The sequence below is a fragment of the Capra hircus genome, chromosome 9, assembly GCF_001704415.2.
Source record: "Capra hircus breed San Clemente chromosome 9, ASM170441v1, whole genome shotgun sequence".
NCBI lineage: Eukaryota > Metazoa > Chordata > Mammalia > Artiodactyla > Bovidae > Capra > Capra hircus.
Window position 1 is genome coordinate 87,883,005 of NC_030816.1, and position 21,094 is coordinate 87,904,098.

At 41.4% G+C, this 21,094-nt stretch overlaps 1 protein-coding gene across 3 annotated transcripts in view; it reads right to left on the bottom strand.

Moving 5' to 3' along the window:
* Positions 1-21,094, bottom strand: part of PDE10A (phosphodiesterase 10A) — a 777,492-nt gene that overhangs the window by 149,657 nt on the left and 606,741 nt on the right. For all 3 annotated transcript variants that reach the window (XM_013966645.2, XM_018053454.1, XM_018053453.1), the window contains one exon: positions 5,724-5,852. In XM_013966645.2, the coding sequence (XP_013822099.1) occupies positions 5,724-5,852 (129 nt within the window). The remainder of the gene's footprint in view (positions 1-5,723; positions 5,853-21,094) is intronic.

The following is a 21,094-nucleotide window of genomic DNA, read 5'->3' on the forward strand; positions in this document are numbered from 1 at the left end:
TCTGGAGAAGGGAATGGCAACCACTGCAGTGTTCTTGCCTGGGAAGTCCATAGGGTCACAGAGTCAGACACAACTGAGCGACTAATACACACACCTCTTAGTGGCTAACACATCACTGATCAGTGTCTTATTTTCTGAAATCTTTTAACACGGTAATTCATGCTTTGTTAACTTAATATCCTGCTAAGTTACATATACTAGCATAGAAACTCGGAGAAGGCCCTGGTACCCCACTCCAGGACGCTTGCCTAGAAAATCCCATGGACGGTGGGCTGCAGTCCGTGGGGTCACTAAGAGTCGGACACGACTGAGCAACTTCACTTTCACTTTTCACTTTCATGCACTGGAGAAGGAAATGGCAACCCACTCCAGTGTTCTTGCCTAGAGAATCCCAGGGACGGGGGAGCCTGGTGGGCTGCTGTCTATGGGGTCTCACAGAGTCGGGCACGACTGAAGTGACTTAGCAGCAGCAGCAGCTACTTCTATTTAAAAAAAACTGCCACTGGAAGTTTACTAGGGACTGTGTTAAATCTACAGATAGCTTGGGGTAGTATGGAAATTACAGCAGCAGCATAGAAACTGTATGTCGTATAACAAGCAGGGCTGATGCTACCCAATCCACGTTTTAGGGTGCATATAGTAGGTTTAGGGGACATAATATAAATCTCATTTGTTCTAAGTATGAAATATGTAACAGTTTTATTTGAATGAAAATTAAATTCCATCTCAAGAATCATGGAGAGGGGAAAAAAATACAGTAACTACATTCTTTGAGAAAAAAAAAAAAAAGAAAGAAACCATTCATGTAAACATTGAAGGCAGCTAACAGCACCAATGTTTTCATTCTTAATTACCTGACATTTACAGATACATATGATAGTGAGATGGTCTGCGACTATATTTTAGACATAGAAATATAATCGTAATAATAAATGTCAGCCAGAAAAGATGGCACTGCTACTCATCATTCTTAAATAATTTGGGTTCAGTCAATCACTCTCTTGAATACACAGTTTCCCTTTACAAAACGAATTATCACAGTCACATCTCGGGGGGTTTAAACAAAATCCACGTATTTTAAGTTTTATTCTACTACCAGAAGATTCCAAATAGAGTCATGCTGACGTCTTCACGCACCCCTTCTAATACCACCAATACTATCAACTAATAATTGTGACCCTTCTAATACCACCAATACTATCAACTGATAGTTGTGAGTGAAGGAGCACAGTGGAGGGGTCAGCTCTTCCCTCGCCTGCCGAGATCCTCGAGCAGCACTTAAGGTGTGCGCTGTGCTCCATCTCAGACTGCTCTTTCAAAACACGCAACTAGCTGGATCTGCATCATATCCTAATGTTTGTTTATTAATTTTATATTTGTACTCTGAGATTTGTGTAGATGCTGAATAGTCCATCAGGCTGAGTCTTGAAGAGTACCAGCTGGGCCCGTCAAATTTACTGTGCATAAAATTCAGCATAAAATATAACAGTTAGTGAAACAATTCACAACCTGGATAATTTTCTTTCTTCCCTGAGTTTTTCCCAAATGGAAGTAGAGCTGTGAGAATGTACAGGCCTCAGTGCTTTCTGAGGAAATGTTTATATAGTCTCTAAAAGAGTACAAGAGCTTATAAGGGAAATAAACGCTATCTCCAATTTCCAAACATTACTGAAAATCAACTGTTTAGGATTTAGGATCAGAGGTCAACCTTCAAAAGACAATTGGCCTCAAAAGTACAGACAGAACTTGATGCATTTAAAACAAAAACAGTAAGAGTGAAGACTTCTGAAATTTAAATCCCTGCGGCCACGCGGTGGTTCGCCTTCCCCAAACCCTCTTCTCTTCCACTCAGCGCAGACAGTGACCGCCGCCTGCTTCACAAGACCAGTCGTCCTGGTCCCCTCACAAGACCACTCTGGCTCACTATCAGCCTAACTAGGGTAAAGCAGAAGCTTCTCTGTCTTCTTCTATTTGATGGACTGTGAATTCCTTAGAAGCTTGATAATTCCAGGACCTAAGAGGTGCTTCACACATAGTTTGCTGAGTAAATAGAAAGCCAAGGTCTCTCAAGGGATTTTAAAACATGTATTAAACAACTCCTTCCTTCAAGAAGCTTTTAAATAACTGTGGGGGAGATAAGAAGAACATAAGTAGTCCTGGTGTCAGTATAACCTGATCACCAAGTGTAGTGAAAGGGTCAGAGAATGTAACCTCCCCTGACGTAATCATTTATTAAATAAAACCACCCACAGTGGTGCTTACAGAATCGCCTAATAGGCACCAAGTGCGCCGTTAGGTGAGAAAAACCAAAATAACCACAACACACTTAGTCTACGCCCCCAACCTGCTCGTGGAGTTACCGCCCAGTAATTCTATCAAGAACTAGACACTGAACCTCCAGGGATCCCTACGCTTCTCCTGGCACAGTTTCAACACCTACCAAGTGAACCCAGGTTTAATCCCCATTCATGTAACCAGATGTAAAGGGTGAACGTATGTGAAGTGCCTTGAAAACTACAGCTGCACTGTGGTCACGATTTAATCCACTCTAAATATTATCATAGTTTAAACAAAATGTGCCATTCACTCTCTGTTTTTTAAGCACTTTGCCTTCTAAGCACCAAGCAAACAGTAGATACTGAGTAAAATACTAAATGAGAGAGAAACTAGCTTTTCTAATAGCACAGAGTCATCATTAAAACAGTAAACACATTCAAGCAGTATAAAAGCTGGCCATTTAAAAGGCAAATATGATTTTGTAATTTAAATAACCCTTTATTTATTTGTTTAAAAATTTGCATTTTCATATATCTTTCTCTAGGCAGAATATGCCTTTACACAATTTTTTGCCCCATAATGTAGATCATTTCCATGCGAGGCTGGTTTCTCAATGTTTAAAAAAATAAATATTTATTGAGTACTTACAATGCGCAAGGTATTGTGCAAATTATTTATTACAGCACAGCTTTCGTTACTTCATTTTCTTTTACCAAACTGACACACAAAGTGAAATAATTTGGGCAGGCTCGTCTCATTTTCAACAAACTGTCCTCCAAGATCTTTCTAGCTATCACACTTCCTCTTTCTGGGTTTACACATGGAAATGCAAACACTCCCTAAAAAATCCTCCCCACAAAAACTGTCTTCCTCAAGACATTTTCAATGAGAGGGGTTGGGAGCAGAATAAAGTTTACTTGAGAAAAAACAGAATCTTTTTAAAAAGTATAAGAAGACGGTGAGGGAAAAGACACAGGATGTTTCCGAGAACCATCACTACTTCAATCTGTAACCACACAGATGAAATCAAGACATTTAACTGGCTTTCTACATCTCAAAGAAGATTGGGCAGTGCTTTCTCATGCCACTCACGCAAGCTCATCACTACATTTTGCCTTTAAACAGCCTGCAGGGGCCAGGCTATAGAATCTCACTGAATTTGAAGGGGGTGCAGATACATTCTTGCAATGAACTCTCTGGAAAAGGAGGCAGAAAGGGTCTTAGCAGACCCCAGCCCTGGTGGCAGAATTAAAGGCTCTTTTCACGCCCCTCCACTGCCAACCGCCTCACCCTGGTTCCTACTGATGCATCCTGTGATGCGGTCACTTCTTGGCCTGCTCTCACCACTGGACAGTGAGCCCCAAGGGGCCGCTTCACTCACATTCTCAGTTGTAGCCGCAGTCTAGCCCTGCACAGGGTCACTTTCAAAATCATCTTCCTATAAGAACAAGGTTTTCTTCCAGCACAACTGAGTACTGTTCCAATCACACATTGCTATTCTTAATAATCATTTAACTCCTGAGTATATGTATCAAGTACTTTAAAGGATTATTCGGTTAACTAGTATAGAGAACAGATTCAGGAGATATGGAGCGATGCATTCAAATATTTATAAACTTTAAAAGAAAACTATCCCTGTCATGCTAAAGTGAAGGTGAAAAGTCACTCAGTTGTGTCTGAGTCTTTGCAACCCCATGGACGGTATCCATGGAATTCTCCAGGCCAGAATACTGGAGTGGGTAGCTACTCCCTTTTCCAGGGGATCTTCCCAACCCAGGGATCGAACCCAGGTCTTCCGCATTGCGGGTGGATTCTTTACCAGCTGAGCCACAAGGGAAGCCCAAGAATACTGAAGTGGGTAGCTTATGCCTTCTCCAGAGGGTCTTCCCAGCCCAGGAATCAAACCCGGGTTTCCCACATTGCAGGTGGATTCTTTACCAGCTGAGCCACAAGGGAAGCCCAAGAATACTGAAGTGGGTAGCCTATCCCTTCTCCAGAGGATCTTCCCAACCCAGGGATCAAACCCGGGTTTCCCACATCGCAGGCGGATTCTTTACCAGCTGAGCCACCACTAGGACAGTCTGCAATTCCTTTCATTTTCTAAGTATGCCCAATTTTGTATTTAACAGACATCACATATATTTTTTACCTTTGTATTTTATATTGGAGTGTAACTGATTAACAATGCTGACATCATGTAATTTGGGATCATGTTATTACCCATCATTATATAGCAAGTTGAAATTTGCATCTTGCCTTAAGCACAACTCAGTCATACTTGAAAGTTTCAAACATCTCAAATTATTTTCAAATGTGTAAGGTTTGTAACAAATGAAATATGCCATGCCAAGCTTTATTCTTACTATTAGTGCTATGAACCTTTTGAAAAAAACACACCTGTCTCTGATGTATGTATGTTTCTCTCTCTTTCTCCTTTTTCCCTCCCTTTCAAGCCACACATACAGGCACACAGATTCATACACACCCGTGGACATGTACTTTAAAGACCATGTTGTGCTTCAATATCCAGAGCTCTCTTTTTAAAAAATTAACCTCTTTCTTCTTGTAAAAAATATGTTAGAAAGTTACAGAAGCTTTCCTCTGTAGAGTAAGGAAAGTTGGCCTCAAGCACAATACTCAGTAGCATAGTTCTAACAGTGTGATATTTTAATGATGATCACTTCTGAACTTTTAAGTGTAGCATTTTTGTCACACTAAAAAACTTCCAGAAAAGCAGTACACACGTTTGCTTATATAAAAGTTCTCCATAAATTAAAATTATATACAAACTTTAATTTCTACTATAAAAACAACCATCACAGAAATGAGAAGTCATAATCAGCCAAATATAAATTCATCTAAATCCAAAATTAAAACACTATCATAACCAAAGCCAATATATTAACATAGATTCAACTTGGGGGAAATTCATTTGACTTCACATGTGTTTTTTTTGAGTCCACCTCCCATTTTTCATTAATATAACCATATCCTAAGTTTATGAGTATAAATAAAACATCCAATGCAACTCAGTTTTCCCACTGTGCACATATAAAACTTGTTTCAATAATACATTTTTCAAAATGTAATAATGTAATAATATAAATATCTTTTTGAAATATATATGGAATATTTTTATAATCAATAATAATAATTGCACAAAATCAAGTCTAATACTAGCTTCCAGATTTTTCAATGTGGTCATATCTAAATAAATTTTCAACTTTTTGACTAAAGATCTTTTTTTTTTAAAGATCATTCTTTTGTATTTATTTCCTCTCATTCTAACTTATTTTATCTTTTTAAGCAGAATAAAATTCTTACAGAATTAATGTACTAATATTTGTCTATATTTTACTCTTAGCATTTTTTGTTAAGTGATAAACACCTTTTTTGTCACCATGAAATAGAGAAAAATCCAGCACTCAATCTGAATGAGGTCTTACCTTCTGATTTCTTGTTTTTCCGCTTCAGCCATTTTTCTACAGTCTCTGCACTAACGCTTTCAGACACAAATTCATCTAATACCTGAGGGTGGAGAGAAAGATAGGCCTTCACTTTTTCATCTGTCAAATCTGTAAAAGAATTGAACAGAATAAAATTAACCAATGTGACATCTTCGTTTACATCAAAGATATGGAAAAACGACACATTATGCAAAAAGATTTAGCACATAAATATTTTTAACGATATACATAAGTACAATGGACTATGATTCAACCATAAGCAGGAACGGAGCTCAGTTACGACATGGAGAAACCTTAAGAACAGCATGGTAAACAAAATCAGCTAGACACAAAGGGCGAATATTATGTGATTCCGCCTATGGGAAACCTCTGGACCGGGTAAACTCAGAAACAAAGCAGGTTAGTGGCTTCCGGGAGCTGAGGAAAGGAGAATGAGGAATTCTTTGCTTTGCGGATACAGAGTTTCTGGTTTGGGAAGTAGACAGACAGGGGTGATGGTGGCCCACATTGTGAGTATCATTAATGGCACTGGATTATATACTTGATATGCTTAAAATGGCAAATTCTGTGTTATTTACGTTTTACCACTTTGAAAAAGTAGAAAAAAAAAGTAAAGTTAGAACTTCAGAAATTTTAAACTATGGATATTTCATCACGTTACACAGCTGTTTTCCAACAAGAAATGTCAGTGTTGTCTTTCAATCAGTCCTGTATTCTAATGCTGTGCGGTTAAGCCTGACAAAGCGCTTCTACTTTACTAATTATCATACATTTAACACTTATCAAAAGTGAAACTCTCGTAAGAGTATCAAACAGGAGAGTAAAGTACTAATAGACTTCGGGGGCTAAAAACATGGTGAACGAATAAGTTCCTATCTTTTGCTGTTTACAGCACAAATTCCCCTTTTTCTCAGGGCCACTAAATCCAATGACACAGCTGACTTCAGTCCAAAATAATCTCAACATTTTTTCATTGATATTCAATATATATAGTCCATTTCACAAAAGCAGTCTTCAAAGTCTAACAATAATTGTTGAATAGACACAGAATTTTCAAAGAACTTTTGCAGATCTTCACTTAAAAAATATAAAATCATACACTGTCAAACTGTTGCTTCAGGTTGGTATGCCATTTCACTAAAGCACTCAAAATCACAGGCTATCAGTAGTCATTACTCAGTGATTTTAATTATTTAAAATAATTATTCAGAGTACTACTGAATACTCTGTGAATTATTCAATAAATTACCATCCTTAGGGACGGTTAGGTGGAAAAGGCAATGGAAATTCATACTTTTAGACGCAGAAAAAACGCAACCAAGCATATCATTATGACTTCAGAGAACAGGCTGCATGCCTGCAGCACGAGGCGAGGCACAGAACTTATACGTATTAATTAATTCTGCTGGGGACTAAGTCACAACTGCATGATTCCACAACAGAATGCTATTACTGAGAAAGCAAATGATTTATTTCAATGAATTCAACGATTAGTTAAGCACTTGATTTAAATGATATAGATCTCTTATACATAATTATGTAGTTGAATTAGATTAATAAAGAAACAAGACCCAGTCCATGCTTACCCTGCAAAGAGCCTCAGGGATGTAAAATCCAATTTGAGAAATTCTGTAAGGTACTGAAAGATATGAGACTCATTAAAGTAAGAGAGAGCTCTCGGCGACAAAGCAAGTTAGAGTCTCCAGATACAAAAGGCACAGATAGAAGTAAGCTGAGAACCGATCTGACCTCAAGAAAACAAAGTAATGTTCCCACTCTGATTATGCCCATAGAAATGGAACTAATTCAACATCTGATTCCTTCTTAAAGCTTCCTTGTATCACTTTTGTGACATAATATGGTTCCTATCCTAACTTTCTATTTGTGCTTCACGTCCGCTTTCTCTACAATAATCTACAATGACGGCAGCAAAATCTGAATCAAGAATCTTAGTATATTTTTGGTCTCTAGTTTGGAAATTCTTCCATCACCTCAAGCTCCATCTTGACTCAAAACCATGTGAGTCATCTCCTTCCCACTTATTCCCAAAGTGATTTTAACTCTTTTTTCCTGTTACTACTATTCTCCATTCTTCCAGAAACTCAGGCTGAAAATGTAAAGTCATAACTGACTCACTGTCACCTCATTTCATCTTGGTGCATATTATATGTACAAGTCCTATTTGCCAAATTACATATCAGATAAAGGAACTCTATCTGAGATATACAAAGAATGCTTAAAACTTAACAAGAAAAAAAAAACACAATTATAAATGAGTCAAAGAGCGGACACTCTGTCAAAGGAAGATACAGATGTGGCAAATAAGAATATGAAAAGATGACCATTTGTCACTAGTGAGTTAAACAAAAATGAGATTCCACTATCCATTAGAGCAGTTACAATCCAAAAAACTGACTAATACAAATAATACAGAAAGAAACTTCACCTCATCGACTATTTGGTTAGTTCATTGCCATAAGACAGGATACATGCTTAATTTGTTCCCCTTTATTGACCAGTTTTTACAATGAGTTGGTTCAGTAGCATTCTCCTGTAGGTGAAGAACTAAACATTTTACTACTAGGAGCCCATGCATGCATGCTCAGTCATGTCTGACTCTTTGCGACCCCATGGACTGTAGCCCCCTAGGCTCCTCTGTCCATGGGATCTCCAGGCAAGAATACTTGAGTGGGTTGCCATGCCCTCCTCCAGGGGATCTTTTCAACTCAGGGATCAAACCTGTGTCTCTTCCATCTCCTGCACTGCAGGTGGACGCTTTGCCACTGAGCCACCAGGGAAGCCCAGATATCTCACAAGAAATGTACAAGCTACTGCATTTTAAAGTCTCTTGGAATGTTCTTCTCTGATTATGTCACTGACTCAATACACATTTAGGTTTACCTCTGATGGTATCTGTAAATGTGTCTTTACGACAAACTGTTATTCTAAAAATGGGTATCTACATGCCGAAGAATTTTTTTTAATTCTGGAATCTTGCCACTTTAAGATTCACTAAAATTAGAAAATCCCCTTCAAATTAGAGGCTGAAGGACTATTGTTTTTCTCAGAGGGATACCTTGAAATTAATTACAAGTACTGAAGTATCTATTGCTAGAAATAGGAAAAAAAACTCACAATTTTTCAAGTATTAACTCTGCTATCTTAATTTGCAGATAAAATCTATATTATTTGTCTGTACTCTTTTTGCAAAAGCAGTGGAAACCGCATGGCAGGAGCCCAGCACCCTCCCCCGCCCACCCCTGCTCCTGAGCCCCTATTTCACAGCACCCTTCTGCTGCTGCTGCTGCTGCTAAGCGCCTCAGTCGTGCCCGACTCTGTGCGACCGCACGGATGGCAGCCCACCAGGCTCCCCAGTCCCTTGGATTCTCCAGGCAAGAACACTGGAGTGGGTTGCCATTTCTTTCTCCCCATGACGCCCTTATGCTACCCTAACTCAGCTCTGCTCTGTCTTAAAAGAACTCTTTTCTCTGAGGCAGGGTGTCTTACCTTCAAGTCTTCCCCTGCCCCATTATCCAACTCAGTAGAGTTAGTTGAGTAGCTAACCTCAACTGGATTAGAAGAAAACTATACATTTCAAAATTCTAAGGTATATATTACTAATAATCTTTTCTCTGATTCGTCACAATAACTGTCTCAACTTCATATTTTCCCATATACTTACTCCAGGTGTAAAGAATAAGTAAATAATTCTAAGCTTCTTAAAGTCTTCATTCAACTGTTAGATAGCTTTGGATTAAAAATAAGCAACCAGAAAAAGAAAAGAAAAGAAAAGAAAAAACTTCTCATGCTATTAAACATTGCACTGTAATCATTCAATCGTCAAGAACAACCTGAGCTAAGAGGGGGCTGAACGCGTGTCACCATGAGCAGTCGCGAACGATGACACATGATTAGCTGAGAGAACACACGATTCTTGGTGGACACTATTAACTCTTCAAAAGACAATGCGTGGGCTTTCCTGGTGGTCCGGTGGTTGAGAACCCAGCTTGCAGCGCACAGGACACGGGGTGGATCCCGGACCGAGAAGACACCATGCGCCGCAGAGCAACCGAGCCTGCGGGCCTCAACCACCCAGGCTGCAGGGCCCACGCCACACGGAGAGTGTCTGTGCCGCCGCCAAGACTGAGCACAACCAAATCAATAAACACCTGTGTTTTTAAAAAGACCATTGAAAACATATGTTTTAAGAAGAAAACTTTCTAAATGTAGGGGAACAACATCTGTTGTTAAAAGAAAACAAGGTATCTCATGTCATGCTCAGCAGCAGTGGGTGGTCACACTGCTCAACGGCAAGGCTTTGCTAACAGCTGTGTGTGCAGGTGTGTACGCACAAGTTGCAGGTGATCATTCTCCTGGGTTGAATATACATGTTGAGGAGAGTGAAAAAGTTGGGTTAAAGCTCAACATTCAGAAAACGAAGATCATGGCATCTGGTCCCATCACTTCATGGGAAATAGATGGGGAAACAGTGGCAGACTTTATTTTTCTGGACTCCAAAATCACTGCAGATGGTAACTGCAGCCATGAAATTAAAAGACACTTACTCCTTGGAAGGAAAGTTATGACCAACCCAGATAGCATATTCAAAAGCAGAGACATTACTTTGCCAACAAAGGTCCGTCTAGTCAAGGCTATGGTTTTTCCAGTGGTCATGTATGGATGTGAGAGTTGGACTGTGAAGAAGGCTGAGCACCAAAGAATTGATGCTTTTGAACTGTGGTGTTGGAGAAGACTCTTGAGAGTCCTTTGGACTGCAAGGAGATCCAACCAGTCCATTCTGAAGGAGATCAGTCCTGGGTGTTCTTTGGAAGGAATGATGCTAAAGCTGAAACTCCAGTACTTTGGCCACCTCATATGAAGAGTTGACTCATTAGAAAAGACTCTGATGCTGGGAGGGATTGGGGACAGGAGGAGAAGGGGACTACAGAGGATGAGATGGCTGGATGGCATCACCGACTCGATGGACATGAGTTTGAGTGAACTCTTGGAGCTGGTGATGGACAGGGAGGCCTGATGTGCTGCAGTTCATGGGGTCACAAAGAGTCGGACACGACTGAGCGACTGAACTGAACTGAACTAATGCACCACCTTTTTTAGCCAAAATGAAGCACAATTTAGCAGAGGAATGAGCTTAATGTCAGGCAAATGGGCCTTCTGAATCCTGCACTCAGCTTTGTACACTTTCCCCCTCCTGAGTATCTCTCTCTCTCTCTCTCTCCCATCTCTACTCCAACCACGTGATCTCCTTGCTTAATAGAAAGATACAACAGCTAGAGCATCAGTTAGTCACTGTCTGCCCCTCCCCACAACACTTCTCAGTATGTAATTCCAGGGTATTATATAGGGTATTATAAAAGTTGGCTTAAAACTCAACATTCAGAAAACTAAGATCATGGCATCTGGTCCCATCACTTCATGGCAAATAGATGGGAAAACAACAGAAACAGTGGCAGATTTTACTTTTTGGGGCTCTAAAATCACTGCAGATGGTGACTGCAGCCATGAAATTAAAAGACGCTTGCTCCTTGGAAGAAAAATTATAACCTACCTAGACATCATATTAAAAAGCAAAGACATTACTTTGCAAACAAAGGTCCATCTAGTCAAAGCTATGGTTTTTCCAGTAATCATGTATGGATATGAGTTGGACTATAAAGAAAGCTGAGTGCTGAAGAATTGATGCTTTTGAACTGTGGTGTTGGAGAAGACTCTTGAGAGTCCCTTGGACTAAAAGGAGATCCAACCAGTCCATTCTGAAGGAAATCAACCCTGAATATTCACTGGAAGGACTGAGGCTTACGTTGAATCTCCAATACTTTGGCCACCTGATTTGAAGAACTGACTCATTTGTAAAGACCCTGATGCTGGGAAAGATTGAAGGCAAGAGGAGAAGGAGACGATAGAGGATGAGATGGTTGGATGGCGTCACCAACTCAATGGACATGAGTTTGAGTAAGCTCTGGGAGTTGGTGATGGACGGGGAGGCCTGGCGTGCTGCAGTTCATGGGGTCGCAAAGAGTCGGACACGACTGAGCCACTGAACTGAACTGAACTGAGGACTAATAATCCAGGGCATCATGTGCCTGGCACAGAGTAAACGCTCAACAAAAATTGGTTGAATAATGCATCTTAGCACCGACACTATAAGAAAGGAAAACAGACACAGAGCAGCTTGAAAGCCAACAGTGAGCACCGCGGAAGCAACCATCCAGGCTGGACAAGACGACAAGCCCGGGAGCCCACCTAAAGCCCGCTGCCTCCTGTTCTTGACACTTGCCCTGAGCTTATTATGCTTTAGTGGGATTGCTACTGACCACTGCTATCTCCCAAATCGGAACCATATGACACATTTCACTTCAGATTCTAGACTGAGAAACCTGATGCTAAACCTTGGACTTTGACACGAAGACAGGAAGAAATCGCCGAAGCGGGAACCACTTGGAACCACCGGTTAGACCTGAAAGTAAGTCTAATTTGAGACCCTATTTTTCCCCATGCTTCCTTCATTTCCTCAAACGTGCCCAGCCCTTCCCCATCCGCCGTCTCCTCTGGAGTCCTTCCCCATCCGCCGACTCCTCTGGAGTCTGCCCTTTCACCACTTGTCTAAGCGAGACATTTAGCTGATGGAAAAGCAGTTTTCTCAGAGATAACTGTCCTGACCACACGCTCTACGTTCACTCCACTGCTCTACGGTTCTCTCTCACTCCACATCATCCATCCCAAGCTGAACTCTATTTTCTTACTGTTCTGTTATTGGACTCCAGCCTCTGCGGGTAGACGACGAGCTCCACGAGGGCAGTAGCTGGCCTGTGTCACTCTCCACTGTCCTCGGAGCGAGGTCCTGGCCACAAGCAGGACAGACGACACACCCGCCTGAGCCTGCTCTGAGGGTCTGCCTGCAGGCTTGGTCTTTGGCTGGCACTAGAGAACTTGGCTTGGAGCGTGTTGCCAGTGAGCTGCTGGGCCCAGAATGCTTGTGCAAACAGTAGGATTTATGCCAAACACCTGCTTTCATTCTGGGAGTCTGTATTCTGGACAGCTGCAGGCAGAGCATGCCTATGTGAGGAGCCCGCAGCAAGAACACCGGTGCTGAATCTCTAGTGAGTCTCCCTAGTCAGCAGTATTGCACACGCGCCATCACAGTCATTACTGGGGGTGATCAGATGCGCCCTGTGTGACTCTGGGGGAGGACTCCTGCCCGGTCCCCTGGTCTTCACCCTGTGCACCGCCCCCTCCGCTGGTTCGGCACTGCACCCTCTCCTGCCTTAAGAAGTCTTGACCGTAAGCATGACTACGCGTCCCGGAGCCCCAGCAAATCACTGAGCTTAGAAGCAGCCTTGGGAATCCCCAGCACAGGGACCATCAACAATAATAAATGAATCCACAGACATCACAGACGTGCAGCCACGCGGCTGGAAACTGTGCCCAGTCCTGCAAGATCACACAGGCACCCAGGTCGGAAAGCAAGTGTCCCAGCCAGGGGCCCCGCCTCTCAGCGGCCCGAGACCCCCACTCCTCCTCCCTGACGCCGGATGAGATTCGTTTCTTTCACACTACTGTCCTGTTTCTTTTCCCACTGAAACAGTTTAAATATACTGTTTTCTGAAAAACGAGAATTTTTTTATTATTATTATCCAAACATGCTTTGCTAATTTAGACACCCTTCAATCCACCTCTAGTGAAGCTCCAAGTCTGGAAATAGATCCCTGTATATACTATAATATGAACCTTTTAAGTCAAAATTCTTCCCCACAATGTACTGGTGTACATGAGCTTATAAACATAAAGACTTACAGAGCAGTTCCTTCTTCCATTTATCAAATAAGGGAAGCGGGCAGTGGGCGCTAACATTCATTTCCTTTGGGCTTCTTTATTTAAAAAGGCAGAGTCCTATATACGCAGTGCATAGAGATTACCCGGTAAGAGACGTAATTGGTTTTCAGCATCAATAAAATGACCCGAAAATTATAACAAAAATGAACAGGCGAGATGCTTTTTTGGACTTCTGTCAAACCCCATAGGGAATGATACCATTCTTTTTAACCAAAAAGGAAAAACAGGGAGCAGAGTGAAAATGAACGCCATGTCACTTTTCACAGAAAACCCTAAAATTCACGGGACCCATTCCCAACGAGCCCAGGCAAAGTTGATAGAGAACAATAAAGCTGGAGACACCACAATCCCTGATTAGAAGTGTTATTACAAAGTTAGAGTAATAAAAACAGTATGGTACTGACATAAAAGGCTTCCTGGGCAGCTCAGCCATAAAGTATCCACCTGCAATGCAGGAGATGCGGGAAGTGCGGGTTTGATCCCTGGGTCGGGAAGATCCCCTAGAGAAGGAAATGGCAACCTCCTCCAGTATTCTTGCCTGGAAAATCCCACGGACAGAGGAGCCTGGGGGTCTGCAGTCCACAGTGTGGCAAAGAGTCAAACATGACTGAACACCCGCTCACTGACAGACAGACAGACAGGCCAATGAGGCAGAATCGAGAGCCCAGATATAAACCTTCACATACGGAGTCAACTAATATTTGATGAGAGAGTCAAGAAGAGTCAGTGGGGAAAAGACAGTCTCTTAGGTAAACAGTGTTGGGAAAGCTGCATGACCACATGCAGGAGACTTGAAGGGGACCCCATCTCACACCACTCATGAATTAGCTCAAGATTGAGTTAAGACTTAAACAGGAGATGGGAAATAACAAAACTCCTAGAGGAACACACAGGTGAAAGCTCCTTGACGTGATGTTGGCAGCGTCGTTCTGGACGACGCAAGCGACAAGAGCAAAAATAGCAAAGGGGGACTGCAGCCAACTAGGAGGCTTCTGAACGTCGGAAACCATCAGCCAAACAAAAAGGCACCTACAGAACTGGAGAAAAACATCTGTCTGATAAATGGTTGACATCCACAACATAAGAGGAATTCATCCACCTCAGTGGCAAAAAAAAAAAAAAAAAATCCAATTAAAAAATGAGTGTAGGACTTGAACAGACATTTTTCCAAAGAAGACATACAAAGGATGAATAGATGAATACATACAAAGGTACCAAACATCTCTAATAATCAGGTGAATGAAAATCAAAAGCACAGTGAAGCTTCACCCTCGCGCCTGTTGGTTTGGCTGTTATCAACACGACAAGAGGGAAGGTGGTTATACTTGTGCACTGTTGGTGGGAATGCAGACTGGTGCAGCCAGCATGGAAACCAGTATGAAGGTTCCTCGAAAAGTTAAAAACTGAACTCGCATGATCCAGCAGTCGCACTCCTGGGTGTGCATCTGAAGGAGATAAAACCGCTATCTTTAAGGGACGTATCTGGGGGACTCCCTGGCAGTCCAGTGGTTAGGACTCCCCGCTTCTATCCAGGGGCACAGGTTGGGTCTCAGGTCAGGGAACTTATATCCTGAAAGCCACAGGGTATTGACATAAAAAAGAAGAAGAAGAGATATATCTGTGCTGCCTTTTTTTACACAGATCCATTAGAACAAATTTTTTTTTTAATTTTTAATTGCAGGATCATTGCTTTACAATGATGTATTGCTTTCTACCATACGGCAGTGTGAATCAGCCGTAAGTATACATGTGTCCCCCCGCTTTTGAGCCTGCGTCCTGACCCACCCTATCCCACGCCTCTAAGTTGTCAGAGGGCACCAGTGAATTTCCTGTGTCACACAGCAACTTCTTGCTAGCGGCCTCACTTGCATTTGGTCACGTGCATGTTTCAGCATCACTCTCTGAATTCATCCCTTCTTCCCCCTCTGGATCCACAAGTCTGTTCTCTCTGTCCGTGTCTCTATTCCTCCCCTGCAAACAGGTTCATCAGTGCCATTTTCCTAGATTCCATATCTATGCATCAATAATGCATGATATTTGTTTTTCTCTTTCTTTCTAGCTTATTTCTCTGTATAATAAGCTCTAGGTTCATCCACCTCTCTAGAACTGACCCCAGTTCATTCCTTTTTCTGGCTGAGTGGTGTTCCATCCCAGGCATGTACCACAGCTTCTTCAGCCACTCACCTGTCGGCGGGCGTCTAGGTTGTTTTTATGCCCTGGCTGTTGTAAACAGCGCTACAGTGAACGCTGGAGCACGTGTGTCTCTCTGAGTCATGGTTTTCTCAAGGAGTGAGTCCACAACAGGCTTGCTGGGTCACATGATTTTAGTCCTAGTTCATCGTCTTCTTTGCAGCACTACTCATAATGACCAAATCATGGGACAACCTTAGGGTCTATCTCAAATGAATGGAGAAAAAGGATCACACACACACATACACACACAATGGAATATCATTCAGCCATAAAAAGGAAAGAGAGCCTGCCTTTGTGACGACATGGACGGAACTTGAAGGCATTATGCTGCATTAAATATGTAAGACAGAGAAAGACTAATACTATATGATTTCATTTGTATATGGAATCTAAATAAATCAGACTCAAAGAGAAAGTATTGGTGGTTGCCAGGGGCTTGTAGCTGGGAGCTATGGGAGATGTTGGTCAATGGTTGTATGCGTGTTAGTCACTCAGTCGTGTCTGACTCTTTGCAATGCCACGGACTTTAGCCTGCCAGGCTCTTCTTGCCATGGGATTGTCCAGGCAAGAATACTGGAGTGGGTTGGTAGTCCCTTCTCCAGGGGATCTTGTCGACCCAGGGATAGAATCTGGGTCTCCAGCACTGCAGGCAGATTCTTCCATCTGAGCCACCAGGGAAGCCCTTTGGTCACTGGTCACAAACTTTCAACTATGAGATGAAATAGTGAATAAATCTTGGGGATCTAACAGACAGTATTGGGACTATAATTAACAGTGCTGTATTATACACATAAAAGCTGTTGAGAGTAGATCTTAAAAGTTACCAACACACACACACACACACATACACAAAGGTAATTAAGTGAGGGGATGGAGGCGTTAACTAACCTGATTGTGGTAATATTTTCTCAATATATAAGTATCTGAGGTCATCATGTTGTGTACCTTAAGGATGCATATACATCTATAATACTTCCATAAAGCTGAGGAAAATTTTAAATGTTCTATAATAATTATTCTTGCATTCTAATTATCTATTTGTATAACCTAAATAATTTCTTCCACCCAGGTAAGAATCTTCTTTCTTATTGAGAGAAGATTTGTCTATGACCTAAAAAGGAGTCATTTAATGAAGCTTAATTGAATATACCACTAGGATTTTGACCTACATAACTGATTACTCATTCCAAGTGAATTCACAGCCTGGGGAGGGTGACTTGGCTGCAAAGAAGACATTGTTTCCATCATTTGTAATTTGCATTTATCAGAAGGCAAATTCCACACTGTTGTATTTCTAAACCAAAGTGAAATTACATGTTTTCCCTTAGCCGAGGGTTATCTATGAAAGTTTCTTGAACTGAGAAAGCCAAATTTTTATTAAGTTGCTCAAGGTGATAAGACAAAGAGGAAAATAATGATTTTGGAGTAGAATTACACGAGTAAGCTTCACAATGCAAACCTTTACCCTTCGCATGACTCAGAAAATGACAGTGCCAAAGTGAAGCCTAACACGGAAGCAGACCCCCGGCCATAGGCGATGCAGCGTAGAGGGTTCACGACTCTCACCTCTTTTTTTTTTTTTTTTTTTTAAACATTTGAATTTACTCCAGTGAGTCAAATAAAGTTCAGCTAGAAATTCAGAGTAACCTGGTGGGGCATCTTGGTCCTCCAGGTTCTGAGTCACCATAAGCTCAGGCACAAGCAAGTTGCTACAACTCCTAGGCCTCACTGTGCTCACTAACAGACATGGCGGCAACAGCTGCCCCGACGCAGCTGGGCATACGGGGGACGCAGACGGGGATACGACGCATGGGAAGAGCTGCACGTACAGTATGTTACTAACGGAAAATTATCCAGTAGCGTCCACCTTCATCGAAACAGTGGGCACCTTTCCATCAGGAAGCATCGTGAGACTTAAGATTTTTACAGATATCTAATTATGCTACTGTTTAAATGTAATTCGACTTCACAAAATCTGTATTTACCTATATTTAAGGAACATTTCATCTAGGTGTGTTCCAGAATAGTAACACATTTTACACCCACCCATGAGTTCTTAAATCAAATCGATAAAACGTCTAGCTGCCACCGTGTTGACTAAAAAGTGCATTTGAACACTGACCTCAAAGGAGCCGAACAGGTCTAATCTGACAGTTTCCAGGCAGGATCACGCAGGAATGGCTAACAGAGGCAGGATCGTGCCGATTACGCAGTGGCGAGTCAGAGGAACAGGGAGGCCATGGGCAAGTATACAGGACACGGCACAGTGTGCAAAGGGTTAAAAACTCAGCTGAAGACACGTCTGTGAGCAGACTCAAGAGCTGTCCTGAAGGAAGTGGTCGACGAACCAGAAGACGGGCAAAGAGAATAGGAAAGGAGTAAGCAGCCAAGAGAGAAAAACAGAAGTAACCCAAGAGAGTTCACTGCTTTGGCTTTGAAGGCAGCTCAGATGGGATGCTGACACAGCTCAAGAGCTGGGGAAGCTGGTGTGGATTAAAGGCACAAGGACTGAGTAGTCAGGACTCTGGAAAGTAGCAGGGAGAATCAGTGCCACTAACGTGCCTCGCAAGGTATTAACAGCATTAACCAAGCGGCTGGGATCAAATCCTGTCACCTGAAAGGGAAAGTGGCTTCTCAAATGTTGGGCAAGAGATAAACCTAATACTAAATAAACACATTCTACTCTTTCCCACAATACATATGACGACTCTGGACAGACACTTCAGCTGTCAAAGGGCAAGTACAACCTATACATTTAAAGCAACAAGACAAGAAAACAGCAAAATTTACCACGATATACTGAGGTTTTCAGTAAAGTATTTGATTAAAAATGTTTAAAAATTAATAAATGCTCCCACAGAAGTAAACCTCATATTAATAGTAGTATATAATGTTTTTAAAAAACTTTAAAATATATGGAAAGGAATGAAAATAGATTTCCTGTGATGCAATTTAATCTGGTGTAACAAAAAAGAATAAAGGAGAAAAGAGAAATACAAAAAAGAGACTGATATAATAAATATACAGGTAAACTTTTAATTAATAACTTCACTGTTAACTTATAAAACGGGGATTTATATAAGACTAACAGAGCAACAGCTGTAATTTCCTACAGTTACTTAAAACCCTGGTGAACTACATTTTTAAGTATTCACATCAGCCCTTTCATTTATCTCAGTTTAAAACAATCATGTTATAAAAGTGAAAGTACACAGAAGCCCATCTCTTAGGGATTTCTATAAACCATCCCTTTTTACTTGTCAAAGAAGATTTTTTTTTAAATCAAGTATTTACCTACATGTTTGAAACAAAAAATCCAATATAAAATTTTTCTTAAAATGACTTAAAGACATACATTTCCTTTCTTTCCTAAAAAACTTGAGCTTCTTAATTATTTTTATAACAACTCGATCCAGAAATGGTATTTTCTACATGTTCTCTATAAAGTAAATCACTATTTATACACCTCTATTCAATGCAATTCATTTAAAAATATTATTAAAGTCTTACTCTGTCAGGCATTCTATTGTGTTTTAGGGTGAACCTAGAAATTCAAAAACAGGTTGGAAGATGCATAGTCAGACAGATAACCATGCTTCACGGTTGAGACAGTCCACTAACTGAGCACAGAGTTTGGCTCAGATGAATTCTAAACACTGAGATTCATTTATTCACTCAATTAATGTTTACTGAAGTGAAATAAAGTCGCTCAGTCGTGTCCGACTCTTTGCGACCCCATGGACTGTGTAGCCTACCAGGCTCCTCCCTCCATGGGATTCTCCAGGCAAGAGTACTGGAGTGGGTTGCCATTCCCTTCTCCAGGGGATCTTCCCAACCCAGGGATCGAACCCAGGTCTTCCGCATTGGAGGCAGACGCTTTAACCTCTGAGCCACCAGGGAAGCCCATAATTGAGTGACCGTTATGAACCAGGCATATCTATGTGGTTGATAAACACAATAAACAAACAACATCCTTAACCTTATGGAGTTTTAAAATTCTGTTTAATGTCAGGTAATGTCAGCCAACAGAAACTAGTAACATTTAAAAAAACAGTGAAACAATAGGATTTGTCAAAGGTGACTCCACTGCTTCTGGCTTAGGTAATGGACACTCATATGAAATACAGAAGTTAGGAGAAGGAAATGGCAACCCACTCCAGTGTTCTTGCCTGGAGAATCCCAGGGACGGGGGAGCCTGGTGGGCTGCCATCTATGGGGTCGCACAGAGTCGGACACGATTGAAGCGACTTAGCAGCAGCAGCAGTGAAAGATTTGCGGAAAAGAAAATGGTTTGGGATGTGCTAAATTGCAGCTGTCTATCAGAATACCCACATGGTGATTTCCCGGAAAAAAGCAGGAAATATAAATCTGCAGCTCAGAAGAAGGAAGATCTGTAGAAGCCAAGAGGTGGACACTTGGAAGTCATTCACACTGATAACAGATTCACAAATGGATAAGGGGTTTCAGAAATCCTGCATTCCACCAGAAACGCTCATTCCCATCCCTATACTATTTTTTAAATCATGGAAGGAAACTGTCTTATACACTGTCTCATTAGAAAGAATGAGTCATTCTAGAAAAATGTAAAACATGTATGTATAGGTTTCTGTCAACTGGATTGCATAGTAATTACTTGGATCTATCCTTTATATCAAGATTCAAAACCACAGACATATTCACTTTAGTGACAGGCATAACTCTAAGATGCCCCCAAGACTTTTCTCTGTGTACACACCCTGCATAACTTGCAGACTGTGAATACAATGGATTTTTACTCTCATGAGTAAGTTATGTTACATTGTTCAGTTCAATTCAGTCACTCAGTCGAGTCAGACTCTTTGCAACCCCATGGACTTCCCTGTCCATCACCAACTCCTGGAGTTTACTTAAAGTCATGTCCATTGAGTCGATGATGCCATCCAACCATCTCATCTTCTGTCGTCCCCTTCTCTTCCCACCTTCAATCTTGTCCAGCATCAGGGTCTTTTCAAATGAGTCAGCTCTTCGCATCAGGTGGCCAAAGTATTGGAGCTTCAGCTTCAGCATTAGTCCTTTCAATGAATATTCATGACTGATTTCCTTTAGGATGGACTGGTTGGATTTCCTTTCTGTCCAAGGGACTGTCAAGAGTCTTCTCCAACACCACAGTTCAAAAGCATCAATTCTTCAGCACTCAGCTTTCCTTGTAGTCCAACTCTCACATCCATACATGACTACTGGAAAAACCACAGCTTTGACTAGACGGACCTTTGTTGGCAAAGTAATGTCTCTGCTTCTTAATATGCTGTCTAGGTTGGTCATAA